Consider the following 22577-nt stretch of genomic DNA (forward strand, 5'->3'; position numbering starts at 1 on the left):
GCAAGCTGCAGGGCGATATACAGTAGCTGCCTGCAGGATGGATCAGGAAGCTTATCAAGACTGATCGGAACATAGATGGCGCAAAGTACTGGCAAATCTGATACAGATTTAAAGCAATTCAATTTTCAGCGGGATGATGATGTAAAGCACAAGGCAAAAGTGTTGAGGTGTTTAAGAATAAGAAAATGAAAGTCCTCTACTTGTAGTGTCCATTCAATTTCCTGACTGGAATGATTGAGAATCTGTGAAAGGACTTAAAAATTACTTTTCATAAGTGATTCCGAAGCAACCTGAGAGAGTCTGAGCAAATCTGCTAAGAATGGCCACAAAACACACCGATTAGCCAGTGTGTTAAATAAGTGGTGGGTGGGTTGAGTGTCGTCAAGTCGGTGTCGACTCATGGCGACCCTATGGATAGTTCCCCTGTCACTACCCATAGAGTTTTCATGGCAAGATAGGGAAGTAGATTGCCAGGCCTGTCTTTCACACAGATAGTGCTAGTGTTGTTACTGTTGTCACAGAAACATAGTCCTCTGCCACCAACACCACCCCATACTGCTGCTGCCCAGTATGGGTTATTAGAGAACCTTGGACCCGATGTGGGACGCAAACCCACTACCCTGAGATTATGAATCTCATGCTCTACCAACAGAGCTAGTCGGGGCCCTGCTACAGTATTAGAGACCCACAAAGACTTGCAGATGCAATTGCTGCTATAGGTGCTTCGACCAAGCAAATCAACAAATTTTAGTCTTCTCTTTTAAATTTTGCTGACATAAGACTTTGTAAGACTTGGAAGTCTTCAGTTCAAACATTAAGATTTTTAAGGTTAAAAAAATGCACATGCATCATTTTATAATTTGACAAAATAGGTGACAATGGGAAAGGCAAGACACTGCAAATAATCACAATTGATAGGTTTGATTACATTATTATGTGTAAAAACTGATTTTAGATTTTTAATCTGTAACAATTATAGACTGCAGTATTACTGGAGTTCGGTTACTGTGGAACTGTTTTTCTGGTATAAACATGAGCTAAACATATACTGCTGTACAGTATACTGTATGTCCATGTTAATAATGAAGTTTCTGAAGTTCATGCTCTCACTTTTTCTGCCTCAAATCACTATGAATACAGAATTTCTATCTGCAGGAATATAATTCCTTCAAGTTTTTGAGTTTATTCACTTTCAAAGAGTGTATGTAACATTTGTAAGTAAACAAGTCGAAAAATCACTGGGAGTGAAGGGAGTGAATACTTTTTCCAAGCACCGTTGTCAACACGAGGACTTTGCAGTTATAAACTTACAAATATAAAGTTATAGACGGGTAGACGAGAATTGAAGTAACGCTAGGACAAGGCGTGGACACTCATTTGGTGGCAGATTAATTGCACAGCAAGCAAGCAGATACATAACAGTTCGAGTGATGTGTGTGGTACTTAATCGCAGCAGCATCTGATGGGCTGCATTTCAGACTCCTGTACTTAAGAAGAATGCAGCGCAGCTTTTCGTAGTTTGCTCAGAGCCCATCCTTTCCAAGCTCTAAGCAAAAACACAACATTTCAGAACTATGACGTTACCGTCGCTTATGACTGAATTTTAATGAAATTCTTCTAAATGAATCTCTTTCGCGTAGAATTACGATTCTATCTCGTGATCTCGCACTTTTATATCGTGTAGGGGGAGGCAGACCCTGAAGGAGAGGAACAGAGACGAAGTGAAGAAGAGAGGATTATAAACTTGGACTGTTCTCAACCCCACCCCCATCATTTTCGAAGCCAGATTGAACTGCAAACTTTTATCCCTGGCATAAATTAAAGGAATTTGGTAAGTCTCTTATTGCTTTTAACCTTTATCCAAGAAAATATATTTTCTATGTCGGTATGCTTGTGATTTATTTGAAATAAATGCTATTGGTCATTAGGTGAATGCTTGAAGTCATAACAGAAAAGGTACTTTATCTGACTGAAGAGATAAATTGAAAACATTGTAACAGTTTTTCAGTTTGAATTGATATTTACGAATTTGCACTAGCAAATCAGTTCTGTGTTACTTCTGTATTTTAAATATTAAGCGTTTCGACTATTTTAGGCTAAGCGATTGCAAGAAAATTGGAATAATTCGCTATTTTATTCCGTTTGAAATCTTTCTGTAGACTTCAACATTTGAAGGCGTTAAGGAGACTAGCCATGTACTGTATGTTACTGTAAATTTGAAGTTTCTTATTAATTTTAAACGTATAATTAATTACATAGGATTTGTCGCTGCCTAAAATAAAGATTGGATTAAACTGTAGAGAAAGCTGAAAGATTCACGGGACGAAAGAACAAGATGTGTAGTCACTTGAAAGAGCATGTTTTAAAAGCTGGGTATTTCATTGGAAAACGCTATACAAAAGGAAGTTTAAAAGGGGTCTAGATTGTATTATGAACAACTCAGTCATCTGATCCCCAACACACATTCCCTACATTGCCATCCATATACTTTGCAATACATAGTACTGATTGATTCAACATATCGATTTATATTGATTGTTAACCATAGTAATGTTAAATATTCACGTTAAAATAGTGCTGACCTAGATGGTCACAAAACAACAACTGAAATTATGAGGAGTGGTTAAAGTCGTCATGAAGAAAGCAGTGTCGATTATAAAGAAATTAGATAACATGGTGAACCGGGTAGCAAATAGACCACTGTAAAACACGCCAAACATTATCCACAGAAGAAACCTGTCCGGTCTCGCTCCTATACTTCGTCTTTATTTCACAGAACTATTGGGTTGGGTTCTTTCTTTTTGCAATTTGTAAAAATTACGTGATCTGGAACTAGAATTCAGAGAGCAACTTAATATAACTAAATGTAGTGAAAATAAAATACTAATTGCACTCATTTCAAAAGCACTTTTTTAAAAAGTTTCGCCTCAGTAGTTTTCTTAAACATACAGTACAACGCAATTTAGTATGCTGAGCTATTATCTTCATGCATTTTACAGTAGCCACTCCTTCTTATTGCATTCAGTAAATCAAGCAGTAAAACCGGTTAGTGTTGCAACTTTTGTCAGTTTTTACATCTCTTGTGACTCCTTCATCGAAATTTCTAAACCTATACGCTCAATCAAAGCCATTAGAGACAGCGTTATTTTAATTAAGAATTGACGGTAATAAAAACATTAAGGCCATGTGAAATCTTTAGGCAAAATAAGGCATTATCACATACAGTATTATTGCAAGTAAACACAGACGCATATTGTTACAAATGCGTCCTTATTTACTATGTTAATTTATTTTTATAATTTCCCCCCACTTTTCTAACTTTTTAATTTTTTAAAAGAAACTGCTTCAAGATGTTTTGTAAAAACAATTAAAAAACAGTTACAATCATAATGGGTACAGTTGTGTTTTACATGCCACGCCAATGTGAGGAGTTGTCCATTTAGCAGGCATTTTAAGTATCATTTTGCATGAAGTTGTACAGGCAACACTTGTCGTGGGACACAACCTGTGATTGTATTCCAACTCCTGCCTCCTCTTTCTGAGCCTTAAAAGTGCAACTCGGTTTTTAAGTGTGGCTAATGAATCATTTGCTTTATTTTTGTAGCAGGACACCATGATGTCTTACATCAAAACCCTGCTTCTGTTTACGATATTGTGCACGCCAACCACCAGCTTCTGTTACAGACTCTATCAAAGTGAATCCAACTTTCTCTGCAACAATGAAATCCTTTCAGGGGCAAAGAAAAGCGACCTCCAGGACAACTACCTACCTGATAGAAGGAGGTTCCTCTACCTTCCTGGGGATGACCTCTCGTCTGCGGAATTAAGAGAAAAAAGGACGTTTCCCGCCTCGCAGTACAAATACCTGCGCCAGACTCAGTTGAAGGGGAAGATGTACCAGAACAGTGCAAAAAGTGACCGCCGGACCAAATTCACCTTGTCCCTAGATGTGCCCACCAATATCATGAACATCCTTTTCAACATTGCAAAAGCAAAAAACTTGCGAGCAAAGGCGGCGGCCAACGCTCGCCTCATGGCTCAGATCGGGCGAAGGAAGTGAAGGGATTTCGGAGCAGCTCTGTGGAGTCTGTTACGGTTTTTTTTAAAGTCTATATATTGTTTTCTCTCTTCCATTTTGGGTTGTGTTAGAGCTTAGGTTTCAAAAATAAATATTTGCTTCTGACGAGCAATACTGTATCCGGCGGTGCTCTTCTCATCTTCGAGTGTTGTTTCGCTGGTATTGATAGTGTCCCCTCGCTTTTGAAATAACGTGATGACAAAAAAATAATTAAAGAGCGAAAGCTCTTAGTAGTGTCCAGGTAACATAAAATAAGTGAGAAGTCAAGATTATTTAACCACATAGACAAACAGCAATTATGTTTAGCCTAGGTAGACCTGGCATGAACCAAATTGAATAGGAAGCAGTACTGCCAAGTTATCAGAACTGTCACTGCAGTGCAGGTAGAGCAACTCAAGGTTTATTTGTTATGAAAAAACTGGAACGAGGAACTTACTGTTGAAGATAGTCTTGCACAGACGTCTGGAGATGATTGGATGGCTTCTAAACATTGTATTTGCAAAATTAACAGAATAGTCAGATACATTTTGAGAGGTGCAAAAAGATTTTTTAAATGCCATAAATACTGGCATTAAATTTAAAATGGATTATAATTAAATGTTGTGAATTACTGAAAACAAGGTTAAGGCATTAAGGACAAGAACTTTTAAAATGTGCATTACACAGCATTCCTCAAACCCTCGAATGAGCCTGGAAATACAAAAATTGAATAGTTCTTTTTGGGAACTGAACTTAACATACTGTAATAAAGACACTTTTCAGCAATATTTTTACAAGGTTTGCATCACTCAACCTTTAATAAAAGAGAACATTGAATTACTTTTTTATTTTTTAATACTTTATTGTCTTAACTAGAGGTCAATGTCTTGTATTAGGCTTTCCTCCTTTTTTCTCCTACGTGATTGGAGATGTTACAACTCATTCATTCGAAGTTTAATGTTGGACAGGACAATTAAAACTTTCCATGTGCAGTGCATGTATTAGCATTCGCAATGTACTACCTTCTCCGATTCTGAGCTTTGTTTTCGATTAGAACAAAATGATGGTTTACCAAATCTTGCAACAAGTACAGCAGTAAGTATGCTGCACATGTGAATGATTCAATATAAATATATAGTGAAGAGGATATTTCTTCTTAAAATGATTTTTTCAAATTAAAAGATTTACTCAATTTGGCATAGTTCCCTTATGCAATACATATTATATTTTTGACCAAAATCTCAACTTCAAATGGACATTTAAGTGAATTTCTTTCAAAATATCCAGATTTAAATACTTCCCACAACACAACTCTTCGATTAAAATACTAATCATGTAATTATGTAATCTCATACAGTCATGATCATTTCCAGCTTTTAAGTAGCTTGAACACCACGCTTACTGTGAGCCCCTGTACATGAATCGTTCCAGCCAGTACCTGATCTTATTCTTTTGGAGCTATCCTCCTCAGAGCAGGACACATCTGACGTTGGCCTTGACCTTAAATAGACACAGTGGTGTGTTTGTAGCTTTTCAGCAGGTCTGCATTGCATGAGCTCAAATGACAGCATACCACATGTAGTGCTGTATAGTGTACCATCTCACAAGCAGTGAAAGGTGTTTTCTTTACATAGCTGAGAGTGGTATCTAGAAAATAAAAACTAAAATTAAAAGCTTCGTGGATGTTGTGGTGATGCATTACAGATTAACTAATACAGAGTCTCGTGTCCATTACGAGAAAAGGAAAAAAGCAACACGAAAAGGTCATGCCCTTGCTAAGCGGTTTAAAATGTCAAACTCATTACAGTTAAAGCCCGATTCACGTCCGGTTTACTAAAATTAAGGGAGACCACAACTCCTTCATACAAATGTCCAGTAGATGGCAGCAAAATACACAAGATTACTTGAAACTTGTAAAAGAATCAGGATCTACTTTATTAAATCCTACCGTACAATGTACATTATGTATTCAATACGTACTATTTCCAAGTACACATTGCATTAGGTACCATATACTCTTAACACGTTTTAAACAGCTATTAATAACATTGCACTTTTTTATGTGCTTAAAATATATCGTAATACATTTTCAATCTCAATTGTATTTCATGCATTTAATTTGATTTGATGCATCAATGGTCATGTATATTACTCATTTAAATTCCGTCACATCTATTTTAAGATTTAATAATACTAGTACATACTATACAAATTAATACTGTACACCATTTCACATATTGGAAAAATAAAATACAAGCTATTGTATACACGTGAGTTTTAAGACAAAATTTTGAAAGAGCGGACCAATATGGGCTGGAAAATTATTCCACAGCCTCGGAGAAACAGAACTGTGTCGGAGTGTTGTTTTGGGAATTGAAAGGAAGTTGGAGTCTAAAGAGCAGAAACGATGTGCAGGTGTGTAGGGAGTTAAAGAGTTCACTGGGGTAGCCAGGAGCCAAACCACGCAAGCCCTTAAAGGTGAGTTGCAGTAATTTGAATTATACTCCGAAATCCACGGGGAACTAGCGAAACAAAGCTAAAATATATGAACATGCATTTTAATTTTAGATCCAAGCAGCAATGTTCGGTAGTTGTTGACTACTTTTAAAACATTCAAACACCTTTACAAAAATTAATTTCGCTAGCTGCAATCTACCTTTGTCCAACAGGTGGCGCCACCGCTACATCTACGTGGCACTTCAAGACGCTTTAACAGTGTTTCCTAAGCCTGGTCTTGGAGTAACGCTGTATTTACCTGCTAGTTTTCACTCCAGCCTCACATTAAATCTACAGTATGTTTGAAGAATTAATTTATCTTCTTGCTTGTTTAGACTTTTATTTCTATTACCGTCAATCCTGGGGTTCCAGAATACCCTACTTCCAGCCCGGTACTCTTTTCCAACAATTTAAGCTCACAGAACTTCACTCTTTATAAGTTACTCAAATGAGTGTGGACTGGAGCAATTAGGTACTTCGCTCAAGATAAAACGGTAGCGTCTACAGCAGTGACTTGAACCCACAATCTATGAATTAGGAGGCCTTAAACATATCCGCTACGCCTCCCTCCATAAAGATTGGGGAAAAAAAAGCACATTTGACGTTTTCGCTCGGCTGCCCAGCACGTCGCTCCCCACTCCCTCCTCTGTCGCTGCTGCGCGACGTGATCGTGACGCAGTTTCCGCCGACGTGGAGCGGGTGAGTGGCTGGCCAGCAGAGTGACGTGGAACTGTATTCCGGCAGCTCAACTCTCGGTGTTGACTGCAGTTGTCCTTTCGACATCGCAAAAGAAATAGCAGGGATGATAAAGAAATTCGACAAGAAGGACGAAGAGTCCGGTGAGTTTTGTTTCTGAACGCATTTAGACCTCGTGAGATTTGTTGAAAATATTTCACAGCTGCAAAGACTAGCAAAATCCAGGAAGATGTCTCAGCTGGAGAACAGCAGGCCGCAAGACAAACTATCAGGATTTCTTATTTATGTTTTCCCAGTCTTCGGCTTTAAGTCTAAGATTGAGTGCAAAATGTTTCATGTATATATCTCGTGTTACATGCAAATGGTACAATGTCTAGCGTGTTTGTTGTACGCGTTGTATGCTTCTGACATCTGTTCTATACTCAATAAGAACAGGACAGTATAAGTACCCTAAACGCTTGCTCAGTCAGTCAAAATACGAAATAAAGTAACTTGCGAGTGATTGATCTTCTGCTTAACGTGCACAGTTTGTGTGTTGCAGTGGTTGTGATCCTTAACGTCCAGAGCGGGCAAAAGTAGTTGACAGTATTTGAAAACATTGAAAATAGGAATATTATGATGGTGGCTCCATTCTGTTGTATCGATGTTTTTCTTCAGCTATCGAAGTCTGAATGGATTGCAGAAGTAAGGAATAACGATGTGAAGGCGCTTGGCATGTTAAAAATGCTGTTTTCTTTTGACATTGTTTTGAAGTTTAACACTACGCTTTTATGCATACTAAGTGATGGACATTGTGGGTTAATTAATTGATGGCAGTCTCGATTTTGAAATCACATTTTACTTCAATTAACTGTACAGGACCCTACGCATTTCATCGTTGTAGGAAAAGAGTTTTTTTTCCCCAAAAAAGCGAATACGAAATCGGGTTAATTTTGAAAATATTTCTCTGAGTGCTTCTTCTGAGGTTAAGTTGTATTTTGCAGCGAATAGTACTGCATGTTTCTTCTGACGCTTAAGTGGTAGAACCCATTTTTAGTAGCAGAAAAAAATCTCAGTAGCTATACTAACCTTAAACTCTTCTAAACTCTTTTCATCTCTTATGATTAATACAGGAAGTGGCTCAAACCCTTTCCAGCATCTGGAGAAGAGTGCTGTGTTACAGGAGGTGCTGATAAATATTTTTCCTTTCTTATGTGGTAGGGGCTACAGGTGGGAGATGCTGGGTGTATATATATATGTTTATTTCGTATATAAAGCTATGCTTTAATATATAGGTGGGGTGCTGCTCTTGTACCCCTGAGCAGGATACTTTGATTTCGGTCAGTGTTCATGAGAATGTGTGAACGGGACTTAACCGGTATGATCAATGGTAAAGACTATAGACTTTTATTTTAGCTTGAATGTCAACATGTCAGTAGGGAATTTCAGTGTATGAAAACCAGTTGAGTTCTATATTTATTATCAATGATCTTAAAACAGAATTTTATAAAGCAGTAAGCAGTGAAAATGCATTAGCTGTCAGTACGTTTACATGAATTGATGCTCTGCAAATCTTTTCAGAGAACTCAAAACAGAATTTTGCTGATACCTGTTCTTCCCCCTTTCCCTTGAAAATAAAAACAATTTGGGCACTGTGTACAGTCTTTTCTGACTTATGTTTTGTGGTTTCATCTATAGGCTCGTATTTTTAACGAGACCCCGATCAACCCCAGAAGATGCCTCCACATCCTCACCAAGATCATTTACCTTCTCAACCAGGTGAGACAGCACTTAACTGTGCTTTTTATTCAAGATTTGAAAAGTGTCAACTGAAAGGTGTCTTTGAATCTGAGATTTTCTTTTGTGTTTTCAAAGGGGGAACATTTTGGAACCACCGAAGCCACGGAAGCTTTCTTTGCGATGACCAGGCTATTCCAGTCCAATGATGTAAATCTGTTTTGAAATCAGTATCTACAGGGACATGTATCAATAAAAGTGAATAGCTCACAGTACTGCTCAATCATTCGTCACCCAATATAGAAATGAATAAACTACATACGGTACATTGCATACCGCATTGTTAAAAATCTTACGATTGAGAATAAGGTGTGCAGTGAAATTGTTTTATGTTGAATTATTTTGTTTCAGAATTTGCATGGCGAGTGTAAGGTGTCAGTGCACATGAAATTAAAAGCACACTTTTATGGTAACTTTAAACATTTATAAGAGTTTATTTTTACTACCATTATAAAATGATCTGTCATTTCTTTGTTTAGTTTCTGTGCTTGTTGTATCTTTTTCATCCCCATCATTTTCCATCCGCAGCAAACACTAAGAAGGATGTGTTACCTGACTATTAAAGAGATGGCAAACATCTCGGAGGATGTGATTATTGTAACAAGCAGGTAATGATGACCTCTGAGGTCTGTTTAATTTTTGTCTGGGCAGAGTTTTTATTTCTTCAGCAATAATCACGCTTGGTTGCAAGCCATAGTCGCTGTAGTTTTAGCTCACGAAGCCACACTGCTCATAATATATTATATTGGGTTTAGAAAGGTTTGTCTAGGAACCTTCAGCAGACGTAATGTAAACTTTCGCACTGTTCCCCCAAAATGATCTTAGCACACACTTTCATTTTCTTATTCTTATTCTAGGAATATCAATGTGGCATTTCGGTGATATGAAATAGATTTTTACAAAGTTTTTCATGCCTGGATCATTTATATATCTGATTTCATTTTTAACACAAATGTGGGCAGAAATTTGCACATTAATTTTTATTTTTGGTGCAGTGTGGTTTAGTTAATATGTATATTTTTCTTTTCTGTAACTTTTGATTCATGTTTGGCAGAGTAGATCTTCAGCTAATTGAATATTATGTAATCTGGAGAAAATCAGGAGTAGCTCTGTTGGAGTTTTAGGATCCTTGTTACTAAACCTGGCTTAGTGGTTTGCGCCATATCGCCTCTTCTCAGCTGTATGTTTTTGTGATAAGTCAGCTCTATTACCTTGAGTCAGGTTTCCTTGGAGGTGTTTGTGCTGCTTTCTTACACATGTATAGATGCTGTAACTGTATTTCCTTCCAGCCTGACCAAGGACATGACTGGAAAGGAGGATGTCTACAGAGGACCAGCAATCCGAGCTCTGTGCCGGATCACTGATGTGAGTAAATTTCTCTTTAGTGCCATTTTTAAATCCAATCCATTTGATCTTCAAATAAAAGCTAGAACAGCGGATAGTTTTTATTCACTCAGTTAACATTGTTTTATGGTTTGTACTTGATTTTTCTTAGTAATTGCTTTGCTCTTTAGTTCCAATGGGTTCTTCAGAAGTTTCCTTTTGTATCAAATTGATATATATATAATGCAGATGTGCGAAAGTTGTTTTTTCAGTGGTATGCATGTGCTGTGTTTTGCAGACTACCATGTTACAGGCAATTGAGAGGTACATGAAACAGGCCATTGTGGACAAAGTTCCCAGCGTTTCCAGCTCTGCATTGGTGTCCTCGTTGGTAAGAGACTCAGCATTTCACTACATTTAATGTGTCATGCTTTGTTGTATTCAGAATTATTGGCACAAGCCTTCACAACTTTATAGTGTCAATTTGGAGATGTTTATCTGTTAAAGTTAGATTTTGCCTGCAGTTATAGTGTGCTGTCACTCCTATTTTTTCCATTTTCTACTTTTACTGTTTTTCTTGACTGGATTCATGCGTTTAGTGACTGGAATCACACATTGCATTAATCAGCTCTTGTGCCTGAGTGAAATGTGTTGGGGTTTTTTCCTGCAGCATATGGTGAAGATGAGCTATGATGTGGTGAAGCGATGGGTGAATGAGGCTCAGGAGGCTGCATCTAGTGACAACATCATGGTCCAGGTAATCTACAGTTTAGACTGCTTGAATTTCGACTCTTGTAATGTAATTTATAAGCTAAGACTAAATTGTGCATTATACTACTGACTCCAAAAACAAGCTATAGGAATGAAAAGATGCAAGTGTAATGATGGTAAAAGGTCTTTTAAAACCTGAACTTTGGGGACTGTACACATTTCCATGTTGTATCTTTTCAGTAAATAGTAGTTTGAATTTCAGAGCCCTTTTTCTCAAAGATCAGATGGGACTGATGCAGGTTGAAAAAGACAGCTTAGCAACAAGTTCATATTTTGGGGGCTATTGTATTATTCGCCTATTGCAATAGCAGGTTTGTCTGCTTCTGAGACACTGTTAAGAGTTTAAATCAGGAATGTGCAAGGTATCAATCAGTAATTAATTGTCAGGTGATTTCTGAGCACCTTGCTGAAGGTATAGTTAAAATCGGTTTTGTCTGAGCAGAGTAATGCTTCCTGTTTTTTCTAATCTTGGTTAAGATTTTTCTTTAATTATTGATTTGGATTATTTTATAGGTGAAAAAGGCCTTAATGCAATTCACAATTATCTCAGTCAGCTTGAACTCCTCTGTGCAAGGCTTGGAGAACCCACAGGCACATTTTACCTCTGTTCATACTAATCACCAACATGTCCATGTTTGCTTAATCATATGTCCCACACTGTTATAAAATAGTTGTTTCTTTGTGATATGGAGCATTGAGACATCTTAAAAATCAATAAAAGTATGCCATGAACGTGCTTTCATTTGTGACCGGTTCCTGACAGCCGTGTATTGCGCTGAAAATGTCTGGCAGTCGAAAACGGGGATTAATAAATTATTTTCTTCAATGTAGTACCATGCATTAGGTCTTCTGTACCACCTGAGGAAAAACGACCGTCTTGCTGTATCCAAAATGCTGAACAAATTCACCAAGTCTGGGCTGAAGTCCCCATTTGCTTACTGCATGCTGATCCGTATAGCCAGCCGGCTCCTGGAGGAGGCAGACGGAGGGTGAGTGTTCTTGTGTGTTCAGTTGCTCCTTCTGTGTTGCTTTTATTTATGTCCAATTTGTTGATTGGTTTTTCAGGAAAACAAACAATACTACATGGTTCCTTGTAATAAAGGAATGAACTAATGTAAACAATCATCATGGCATGACAGACTTGGTAGCTAAACAAACTGTATAAATCCAACAGTAATATAAAACAGAAAGAAAGGAGTAGAAAAAAGGAAAACGGGTGTGAAAGAGAGAACTGAAGGGAAAAGAGAAAGTTAGTGGAAGGACAGAAGAGGGTAGCCACAGTGTTCAAGGTCTTTTATATGCCTGGGTCGATCTAAAGTTCTTAAGTTTAAAAAGGGCTGGCAGCATTTCAGTTTATCTTTACCTGGGTCAATGTATCCAGTTCAATTTTATTTTTATATAGCACCCCTTATAACTAGTTGTCACGGAATGTTTTCATAGTTATTTACACAGACTATACAAATAAACTGCCAAAATTTTTTTTTTATTTTATCGCCTTGTCCTTCGTGGGAAGCTCTGAAGTCTGTCAACCACATTTTTAAAAAGGTTACGTTCTTTTCATTCCAGCCTCGTGTGAATATTTTCTGAAGCATCTTCCTCTATTGTTGTAAAAGCCCTCTTCTTCTCACCCCAACCTAAAGTACCATGCTGTATTTCCTCTTCCAAAGGCACGACAATCCTTTGTTTGACTTCATCGAGAGCTGCCTGAGGAACAAGCACGAAATGGTGGTTTATGAAGCAGCTTCAGCCATTGTGCACCTGCCCAACTGCACTGCCAGAGAGCTTGCTCCGGCCGTCTCAGGTGAGCTCTGAGATGATCATTTGTAACAAGCCAGCATGCAGGGCCCCACTGCTTCCCCTTAAAATATCCGATCCCTCCATAAAACATCTGCTTGAACTTGTGGAAAGGGCTAGATTGATCTAATTAATCCTTAATTAGATCAATTTAATGCTTACCTGAGGTGAGGAGCTGTTTATAGCCTTAGTAGAGACAGAAATCCTGCTGGAACCCCTTTTTCTTATAGGATGCATGCTTAGTCTTCATTATTTCTTGGATGTTTTATAACAATATTTGTCATCATAGAAATACATTGCTGGTAGACAGATTGTTTGCATTTCGAATCTTTCCATACTGTTTTTGGCAGTTTTATTCATGAGATTCAGTCAAGCCACTGATTAAGTGAGTTTGTAGTTTGCAAATCAGTGTTGTGAATTCACTGGGATATGAAAAGCAAAAATCAATCCACTTTTCCAAAATCTTGAAAGTGAGAAAAGGGCTGGCCCGAAGAGTTGTAGATTTCATGAGTTGTTGGTTTAAAACTCGTGTCATCTGTGCTGAATTTGCCATAGAAAAATTAATCCTTGCTTTCTCAGACTTTCCAAAATTATTTTTCTCAACAGACTCTCTTTTAATGCTTTTAAATTTATTTTTTTAAAACAGTGCTTCAGCTGTTCTGCAGTTCTCCCAAAGCTGCTCTGCGCTATGCAGCTGTCAGAACCCTTAATAAGGTATGAGAACAGACAACTCTGTAGAATAGCATGATTGAAGTTTGATTGTAAATATTTTGACAGTTCTACAGCTTGTATGTGTGAAGGTTCTTGAAAGATTTTTCTCAATTGTTCAAAAAACATTTTTAAAAAACATTATGCAATATAGATATTTAAATCAATCTTAAATTATCCTGAAACTTAACATTAAAAGAATTTGCTTTGATTTAAAGCTTGTATTATTTTTACAGCTTTTACAAGCGATTATAAAGTGTTGGGGAAACCTTCAAAAGTCATTACATCATTTGTTTAAAGAATTTCTTTCAGTTAAGAAGTTGGGGGAAATGCTTGTAAGAGATAATGTAGTAACTACAAACACACTACATAGGTCAGTGTAAAATTTAAATTTAAAAATCTGTTCCCAACTTGTATAAGGAATTGCTTTTTTAAAATTAACAAGTAGCTTGGACTTGTAACTGATTACTTTAAAAAATGATTTTCCCCAGCCCTGCTACTATAAAAGCTTTACTGTCCAATATCCATCAACTATCGTATCACATTGCCAGTAAACCTATTTCGCACAACCTAAATGCAAGTTGAAATTTCCAAAACATACCACACTTATGTGACATTTGCATTTACAACTGATATCTTCATTATTATTACAATAGTGTAATAATACAATAATATTATTTTAGAAACGTAGGTGTATTCTACAGTACATTCTACTACTATACAACTGTAGTTCAAGCAAAGCGATGACAGGTTTTTAGCATCACTAGAATGCTTTTGACATGACGAAAAGGATAACACTCCGAACGCACAACAGAAATTATTCCAGAAAATGCACACATGGCCGATGATGTAACTATTTTAAAATAGAACTAGGCAAAGCTGATACACTAGGTCTGCGTTGTGGCAATTTTGTACAGTGACTGAGCATACAGAAAGACAGCAGTGACAGAAGATGCAACCTGGATATAACTAGAAATATTCACAGATAATAAAGGACGGTTTTGTACTGCTTTATGAAGAGAATACCGGTTAGTAGAACATGCTGGTCAGCAAAAGGTTAGGTGGTAAAGCTTTAACTGTATTGGGCACGCTATTTTTAATACGTGACTGTTATAGAAGGTACCAAGAGATATTAAGAAGGATCCAGGACATTTCTTAGCAGGCATCTGGGATGAAGACATCATTTAAAAGTGACCCGTGGATATGTTTTTTTCTTTAGGTTGCAATGAAGCATCCTTCAGCAGTCACTGCCTGTAACTTAGACTTGGAGAATCTGATCACTGACTCGAACCGCAGCATTGCAACCCTGGCCATAACCACGCTGCTGAAGACGGGGAGTGAGAGCAGTGTGGACAGGCTCATGAAGCAGATCTCCTCCTTTGTGTCGGAAATATCTGATGAGTTTAAGGTGATTTCATTCAATTTTTGTTTCACAGTTTTATTTCAGAGGGAGACTTGACAAGGCATTAAATAACGCTGTCGATGTGTGTTTTTTTAGGTTGTAGTGGTGCAAGCTATCAGCGCGCTCTGTCAGAAATATCCACGGAAGCACAGTGTGATGATGAACTTTCTGTCCAACATGCTGAGAGATGATGTAAGTCACACTTAATTCAGGTTTCTTTTTAATCTGGCCCCATATTGGCAGATACTTCCATATTTTCTGTAATCCAGTTACAGTAAATCTTTTTTAAGAAACATTTGTTCTGCGTATGTTTTTTACAGGGTGGATTTGATTACAAGCGCGCCATTGTGGACTGTATCATCAGCATCATTGAGGAGAATCCAGAGAGTAAAGAAACTGGTCTGGCTCACCTGTGCGAGTTCATAGAGGACTGTGAACATACTGTCCTGGCGACCAAGATTCTCCATCTGCTGGGCAAAGAGGGACCCAGGACCCCCACCCCCTCCAAATACATCCGGTTCATCTTCAACAGAGTTGTTCTTGAAAGCGAAGCTGTACGCGCAGGTAAGCCGTGTTCTGGAAAACGTCTGCTGTCAAATAAAGAATGAATTGGGGTTAAATTATGGATCTTCACGACAAACATTAATAGTTTTGAGTTTCAATTCATTTCTTAATTTTCTTGATTTCAGTTCATTCATTCATTTCTTCAGTTCATTTCTTAATACCTCATTGCGCGTGTTCTTTAAAGTTGTGGATTGAGTTTTAATTCGCAGTCTTCCTTTTCCTGTCATAGCTGCCGTGAGTGCTTTGGCCAAGTTTGGTGCTCAGAATGATGACCTGCTCCCCAGTGTCCTTGTGTTATTACAAAGGTGAGGATACAGCTCACTAGTATAGGATCATATGTTCCCATCACAGCCGAAACGTTGTGTTTTCTCTGTTCTCTTTTCAGCATGGAATAAACCTAGTACTTGTTCCTTTAGGAACATGTGTGTCTGCCTCATCATCCAGAGTTCTGTATTTAAATGGAATATTTGCTGTTGCAGATGTATGATGGACAGTGATGACGAGGTTAGGGACAGAGCTACCTTCTACATGAATGTGCTTCAGCAGAAGCAGAAAGCTCTGAATGCTGCGTACATATTCAATGGTAAGGTATTTTTTGTTTATATCCAAAACATTTGTTGTAATTATTACTGTGTTGTAATAGGATACTTAGCATTTGGATGTTACTCAAAAATGGATATTCTTTCATTTTCAAAAAGTGTTAAAAGCCATTTACATGCTCTTGAATAATGCAGTTCTCCTTGGCCACAGATTCTGTCTGCATGCGTTTATGTGCAGTGGAGTGGGCTTTTTGTACTCTTGCGTTAGCATCTACAAATTCATCCAGGCTGCATTGTGCTGCAGTGTATCAGCACAGTGCTCATTGCCCTGAATGTTTTTTCATGTCTGTCATATATAGTGTTGGGTCGGTACAGTGTCAGTCTGTTAAAATTAAGCTATAAGTAGAAGACCATTCTGAAGCTTCTTGACCTTTTATATGTACTTTTTTCCCCACATGCATAAAGCCACATAATTTAAGCTGAATTGTCATGCAAATTGTTGAAACCTGGGATTCTCCCATTTGATGTTCCTGCTGAAATCAAGCAATAAAACAATCCAATGTATTGTTTTAAGCTCAGTTTTTTTTTCTTTCCCATTAACACACTGCTTTGGAGTTTTATCATGAGAATATCCTAGCGTTTCATTGAGTGGATGGCTTAAAGAGACATTTTAGTCTTCACTAATTAAAAGGATGAGCAGCTATCTGTAGTACATGTATGTCTGAAATCTGTTTCTAGGCTTGTCTGTATCTATCCCTGGGCTGGAGAAATCCCTTCATCAGTACACCCTTGAGCCCACGGAGAAACCGTTCGACATGAAAACTGTTCCACTGGCTACAGCACCAATCACTGAACAGAAAACAGGTAAATGAAACATTCCTCTTGTTGAAGAAACAAACACATCATGTCATACTAATAAAACTTGTCAGTAGTTATGAGTGTAGTACTATTAGATTTCATTGTATCCTTAATTGTATTTTGCTTTTAATTTTCGTCTATTATGTTATTGCATCTTTTTAATATGAATAATTTAATTTAGGCCTTGGTGTTCATTTTTAGGCCTTGGTTTTCATACATTTGTTTTTTTCATTATTTCTTTAGAAATCGCTCCTGTGGTTACCAGTAAATTGCCAGAAAAGGTGGCTCCTTCCCGTCAAGATATATACCAAGGTATGAGTATTGCTAGATTTCTAAAACTCAAAGGCTCAAAACTACCTGAATGTTTTGTGGCATTTTAGTTGATGAAACCACCTTATCTGGATGCTTCTCTCACTTTTTTAAACAGAATTTAAATGTTGTATTTTACGTGTTTATCGTTTCCCAGAACAACTGGCCGCCATTCCCGAGTTTAAAGGCCTCGGTCCTCTGTTCAAGTCTTCTGAGCCGGTTCAGCTGACGGAGGCCGAGACGGAATACGTGGTTCGCTGCATCAAGCACACCTTCGCAAACCACATGGTGTTCCAGGTGGGTCTAATGGTGCCTTCAGAGACACCACTCCCAAACTGAATGGAGATGCATTGTTTTCCAAATAGCATGTAATTTTGAAGCATTGGACTTTTTTTTTTCTTTGCTTGTGAATGAATTGTTTAAAAATTAACTATATTAGTAACCACAAGGGAACATGCATTGCAGCCTCAATATAACATGCTTTGTCATGCTGCTAAGTGATGTACAGTGCTACCGATGTTTTTCATCCTGTCGTTTCCAGATCTGTTGAACAGTAATATGCACATCGGCCACAGAAAGTGTGCTCGCAGTCAGTTGAACTGTTACTGCTGTAGTCAGAGCTCGTAAACAGTATATCCTTCTCTCCATTTTTTAACCACTTCATCCAATTCAGGGTTGTTGGGAAGCCGGAGCCTATCCCAGCAAGCAACTGGTGCAGGGTGTTGTACACCATGCATGAGACAGCTGTCCATCGTAGGGCATGCACACTTTCACACCAGGGCTTATTTTCCCAGAAGCCAGTACAGTACGTCTTTAGAGTGTGGGAGAAAGCTGAAGCACGTGGAGGAAACCGTGCAAACATGGGGAGAACGTACAAACTCCACACAGATAGCACCCCAGGTCTAGAATAGAACACAGGGCAGCAATGTTAACCACTGCACCACCTGTAAACAACACATCATTATGATGAATAATTCCAATTTGTAGTCATGTTTTAAATTTGAAATATATTTTAGTATTTTACAGTATAGCATGAACTGATTTTTGAATATTATTTCAAGTACCAGTTAATCATAGTACCGTCTTGTACGCAGGCTGGACTGCTTGACGTTCCCAGTGAAAGATGCCATCTTACTTTACTGTGCTGCTTTGCACAAGCAGATCTGTTTTAACGCATTTAGCATGGTAACAACGTCTCACTGCCTGAGAATGATATCTTCCATATTATTCAAGTTTGTCAGGGAAGTAAAAAAGGTATTCAAATTTATCAGAAGTATTTGAATACGAATTTTGTCTGTAGTGCCTTTAATTTTCATATTTCAGAATTCTAATTTTTCATGTGCTGGTTTCTTTCCTTAAAGTTTGATTGCACAAACACTCTGAATGACCAGCTCCTGCAGAAGGTTGTGGTTCAGATGGAGCCTTCAGAAGCTTATGAAGTAGTGCATTACGTGCCAGCACCTAATCTTCCTTACAGCCAGCCTGGGTCGTGCTACACTCTCGTCAGACTTCCAGATGATGATCCTACTGCAGGTACGAGCTTAAAATTCTTATTAAGGATATGGGTACATTTTTCTTACTTTCTGCTACTGTATGCACTACTTCTTCTATACACTACTACAGCAGCAAAGTGCGTTTTAATACATTAAATTAACCTGTTGGTGATATACAAGCCTTCTTTTTTTCATAATATTTTAATTGTGCTTTAAGCTTTTACATGCTGTGAATTTTCAGTCTTCTGAACTTCACACTTTCTCATTCAAATGAGAAAACATTGTTCCTCTAATAATCTTTTTCTTGTATCCTCTTCCATCTTTTAGTCTCTTGCACATTCAGCTGCACAATGAAGTATTTAGTACGAGACTGTGATCCAAACACCGGGGAACCAGATGATGACGGTTATGATGATGAATATGTGGTAAGTGATATTTCTCATGAAATCTGTGCTGGGTTAGTTTTATTTAGATAAATATTTCTCCTTTTTGTGTCAGCTGCTGTCTGCTGTTTTTCAAGCATAATACTTATGCAGCATAAATGTGCTACACAATAATAGCATGCGCATAAATCATCTGAATTTTAATTCATTTTTTTCTGTTCACTAAATATTGTTCAGTGAATATCTTGTAGTATACTTAGTGTTGGGAATATATGAAAACCAAGAGTTTTTGAGTGACAGATCTGTTTGTCCTTTTGAAACCAGCTACATAATACAGATTAATTGAATTGAACTGAAGTGATTATGCTTTTTGTTGCTGGTAGCTGGAAGACTTAGAAGTGACTGTCGCTGACCATATTCAAAAAGTCCTCAAACCAAACTTTGGAGCCGCCTGGGAAGAAGTAGGAGATGATTTTGAAAAAGAAGAAACATTTGCTCTTGCCTCTGTCAGAACCCTTGAAGGTAACCCTTAACACATTTGACTTTTTTACTTTATTTAGAAATGGAGATTTTAACATGTGACAGCCTGTGTGCATTGTATTCCCAGGAACTATAAAACATATGATTAATCTGAAAAAAGCTGAAGGATGTCCGTCTCTTAATATACAGTGCATCTGTTGAAATGTGATGACTTGTAAAAGGTGTGACTTATTCAACCTGAACAAATACTCACTGGAGTTCAGACAAATCCATGCCTACCTTGTACTGATAATTTTTGGTACGGACGTCTGGTATTTCTGAATCAATATCATACATTCGGTGATGTATCAATATGTCATTGTTGACTTTTCTGTCTTGCATTTCAGAGGCTGTCAATAACATCATTAGCTTCCTGGGGATGCAGCCATGTGAGAGGTCAGACAAGGTTCCCGAGAACAAAAACTCACATGTTCTGTTCCTGGCAGGTAAGAGAACCCGATTTGGCTTCAAAAATGATTTTAGGGTCTTAAGCTGTGGTTTCATTGAAATTCTTTTTAATGCAGTGTTCCGTTTGTAAGATTTCCAGGGGAAATATTGCCATAAATAAAACTTCTGACTACCTCAAGGGTTTTACAACTATCTTGCTTTCTGTAGCCTGAACAGTTGAGTACAGAATTGATTTAAAACATTTTGCACATTTCAGTACGCTTTTGTATTAACTGTCATTTTTTACATATTGTTGCAATGACTGAATGCAACTTAGAGCTCAGTATTATTGATAGGAGATGCACTGCTGTCTGCTTCAAAAGAGACTTTCCACAACGTCTCTGTCTTGCCTTGCAGGCGTTTTCAGGGGCGGTCACGACTTGCTGGTGCGTTCAAGGCTTGCCCTGGCAGATGGTGTAACTATGCAGGTTACAGTACGAAGCAAAGAAGAGACACCGGTTGATGTTATTCTAGCTTCTGTGGGTTAAATCCCTTTGGCACAGGGTAGTATGCACGTTTCAGATTAAAAAAAAAATACCAAGACATTAAGGAAAAGCAAGCCCTTATGCTAAAATAAACAATCATGGTTTCTTTCATGTTTTCCTTTGTGTGAATTGTTTTTTAGAGACTACAATGCAAGTTTCAAATGTTAACCTGCACAGCATATTAAATAACTCTTTTGGGCCAAATTGATATGAAGTGTTTTGCTTTAAAATTGATAGAACATTAGGAAAATGTTTCAAATATGCCGAGGCCTTTTTGGATTAACACAAACACCATTATCTATCATCAGCACAAACTATCATCTGTACAAGTACAAGCAGTCCAAATCATAAATCTACTCAATCTGACATCCCAGCCACCTTCCTAAAAACAATATTTACAGATTTAAATGGGTCTTTTGTTAAGGACCAGATGTTTATCATTAGTGTAATCTTTATCTGTCATAGAACATTTACACAAATGTGTTTGCATTCAAGAATCATCTTGAGAGCTTCTCCTGTCTATATATGAAAACTGTACTTGTTGAATGCTATGGCGATCTTTTATTTCCTTGCTAAAATATTTGTCCTTACTCTGCATTTCTTAATAAATTGTAATATGGGACCACTTAAGTCTTTGTCGCAGTAATGTCTCATGATAGTGGATGGGTAACACCATAAAGTTATGTGTGGATTATTCATCTTTTTTTCAATGTCTTGAGATATGTAAATACATGTAACATTTTGTCTAATGGCCTGAAATCAAGATGCATTAAATCAGATTTTACCTTTATTTATACATTGTATTACACAACCTCCAAGTGGGGAAAAAAATGCTCTTGTAATTACAAATGAAAACCTAGAAAAATGGGTTGGATAAGTCTACACACCCCTGAATTAGTACTGGGTGGATGCAGCTTTTGCTTGAATTATAGCCACAATGCCGTTTGGCTAGGTCTGTTCCAACATAGCACACCTAGATCTGTCAATGTTTGCCCATTCCTCCTTACAGAACTGTTCAAGCTAAGTCAAAGTGCAAGGCTGGTGAACTACTGTACAACCTTCCAAGTCATTCCACAGGTTTTCAATTGGTTTGATGTCAGGGCTCTGAGCACTCGAGAAAGTTTACCTTTTTGTTGTTCATCAACTCCACTGTGGCTTTGGCTGTGTTTCAGCTCATTGTGGAAGTCCGTCCCAGGTTCAGCTTTCCTGCGGAAGGCACCAGATTTTCCACAAGGGCTTTCTTTACTTTGCTCGATCCATTTTTCCCTTCTGTCCTGACTAGTGTTTCAGTCTCTGATGAGAAACATCCCAGTAGCATGATGCGTGCTGCCACCACCACGCTTCTTTGGGTGATGTGCCGTGTTGGTTTTGCGCCCAACCTAATACTTTGCATGTAGGCCAGAATGCTTAATTTTAGTTTCATCATCCCACAAGACATTTTGCCACGTTTCTAGAATCACTTTAAAGGTTTGTTGCTGTTTTTTTCAGTAATGGGTTTCTTCTTGTCCTCTTGCCATATAGGCCAGATCTGTGGACTATTTGGGAAATTGTGGTCACATACACGTTTTGACCAGTCTTAGATATGCATCTTTTTGCCATTTGCCTCTCTGATTAGTCTACTTCTTCCTTGGTCATCCAGGTTGAATGGGCATCCTGATTTAGGCAGGACTGTGGCTGTGCACTACACCTTCCACTACTTAATAATCGCCTTGACCATGGTCCAAGGAATACTTGACGCTTTTAAAATATTTCCATATCCATCTCCTGCTCTATGACTTTCCACAACTTTATCCCAGAAGACTTGTTGCCAGTAGTTGACTATCCAGCAGAGGAAACCTGTAGGTACAGCTGAATTTATTCTGAAATCATTCAAATCACTACAGTGAACACAGGAGGGGGCTAATTAGCTTGTGTGATTTGGAAAGCATTTGGTTACATTAGTGCCAACTTAAAATTG

At 37.8% G+C, this 22577-nt stretch overlaps 2 protein-coding genes across 2 annotated transcripts; both read left to right on the forward strand.

The window, feature by feature from the left end:
• Positions 1-1462: 1462 nt before the first annotated feature.
• ucn3l (urocortin 3, like) lies at positions 1463-4194 on the forward strand. The gene is made up of 2 exons (XM_088923615.1): positions 1463-1831; positions 3605-4194. Exon 2 carries the CDS (start codon positions 3614-3616, stop codon positions 4058-4060), a length of 447 nt encoding a protein of 148 aa, XP_088779741.1. The 5' UTR covers positions 1463-1831; positions 3605-3613; the 3' UTR covers positions 4061-4194.
• A 3049-nt stretch (positions 4195-7243) lies between these two features.
• On the forward strand, positions 7244-21250 carry copg2 (coat protein complex I subunit gamma 2). The gene is made up of 24 exons (XM_088922668.1): positions 7244-7392; positions 8362-8414; positions 8927-9007; positions 9104-9175; positions 9554-9633; positions 10315-10390; positions 10647-10739; positions 11019-11105; positions 11951-12108; positions 12787-12920; positions 13560-13627; positions 14841-15029; positions 15120-15215; positions 15344-15587; positions 15817-15892; positions 16067-16170; positions 16865-16990; positions 17228-17296; positions 17451-17590; positions 18655-18826; positions 19114-19211; positions 19553-19691; positions 20036-20134; positions 20493-21250. The coding sequence occupies exons 1-24, from the start codon at positions 7356-7358 to the stop codon at positions 20621-20623; spliced, it is 2622 nt and encodes an 873-aa protein (XP_088778794.1). The 5' UTR covers positions 7244-7355; the 3' UTR covers positions 20624-21250.
• The last annotated feature ends 1327 nt before the right edge of the window (positions 21251-22577 follow it).

The sequence above is a fragment of the Atractosteus spatula genome, chromosome 8 (assembly GCF_055471065.1).
Source record: "Atractosteus spatula isolate fAtrSpa1 chromosome 8, fAtrSpa1.hap1, whole genome shotgun sequence".
NCBI classification, from domain to species: domain Eukaryota; kingdom Metazoa; phylum Chordata; class Actinopteri; order Semionotiformes; family Lepisosteidae; genus Atractosteus; species Atractosteus spatula.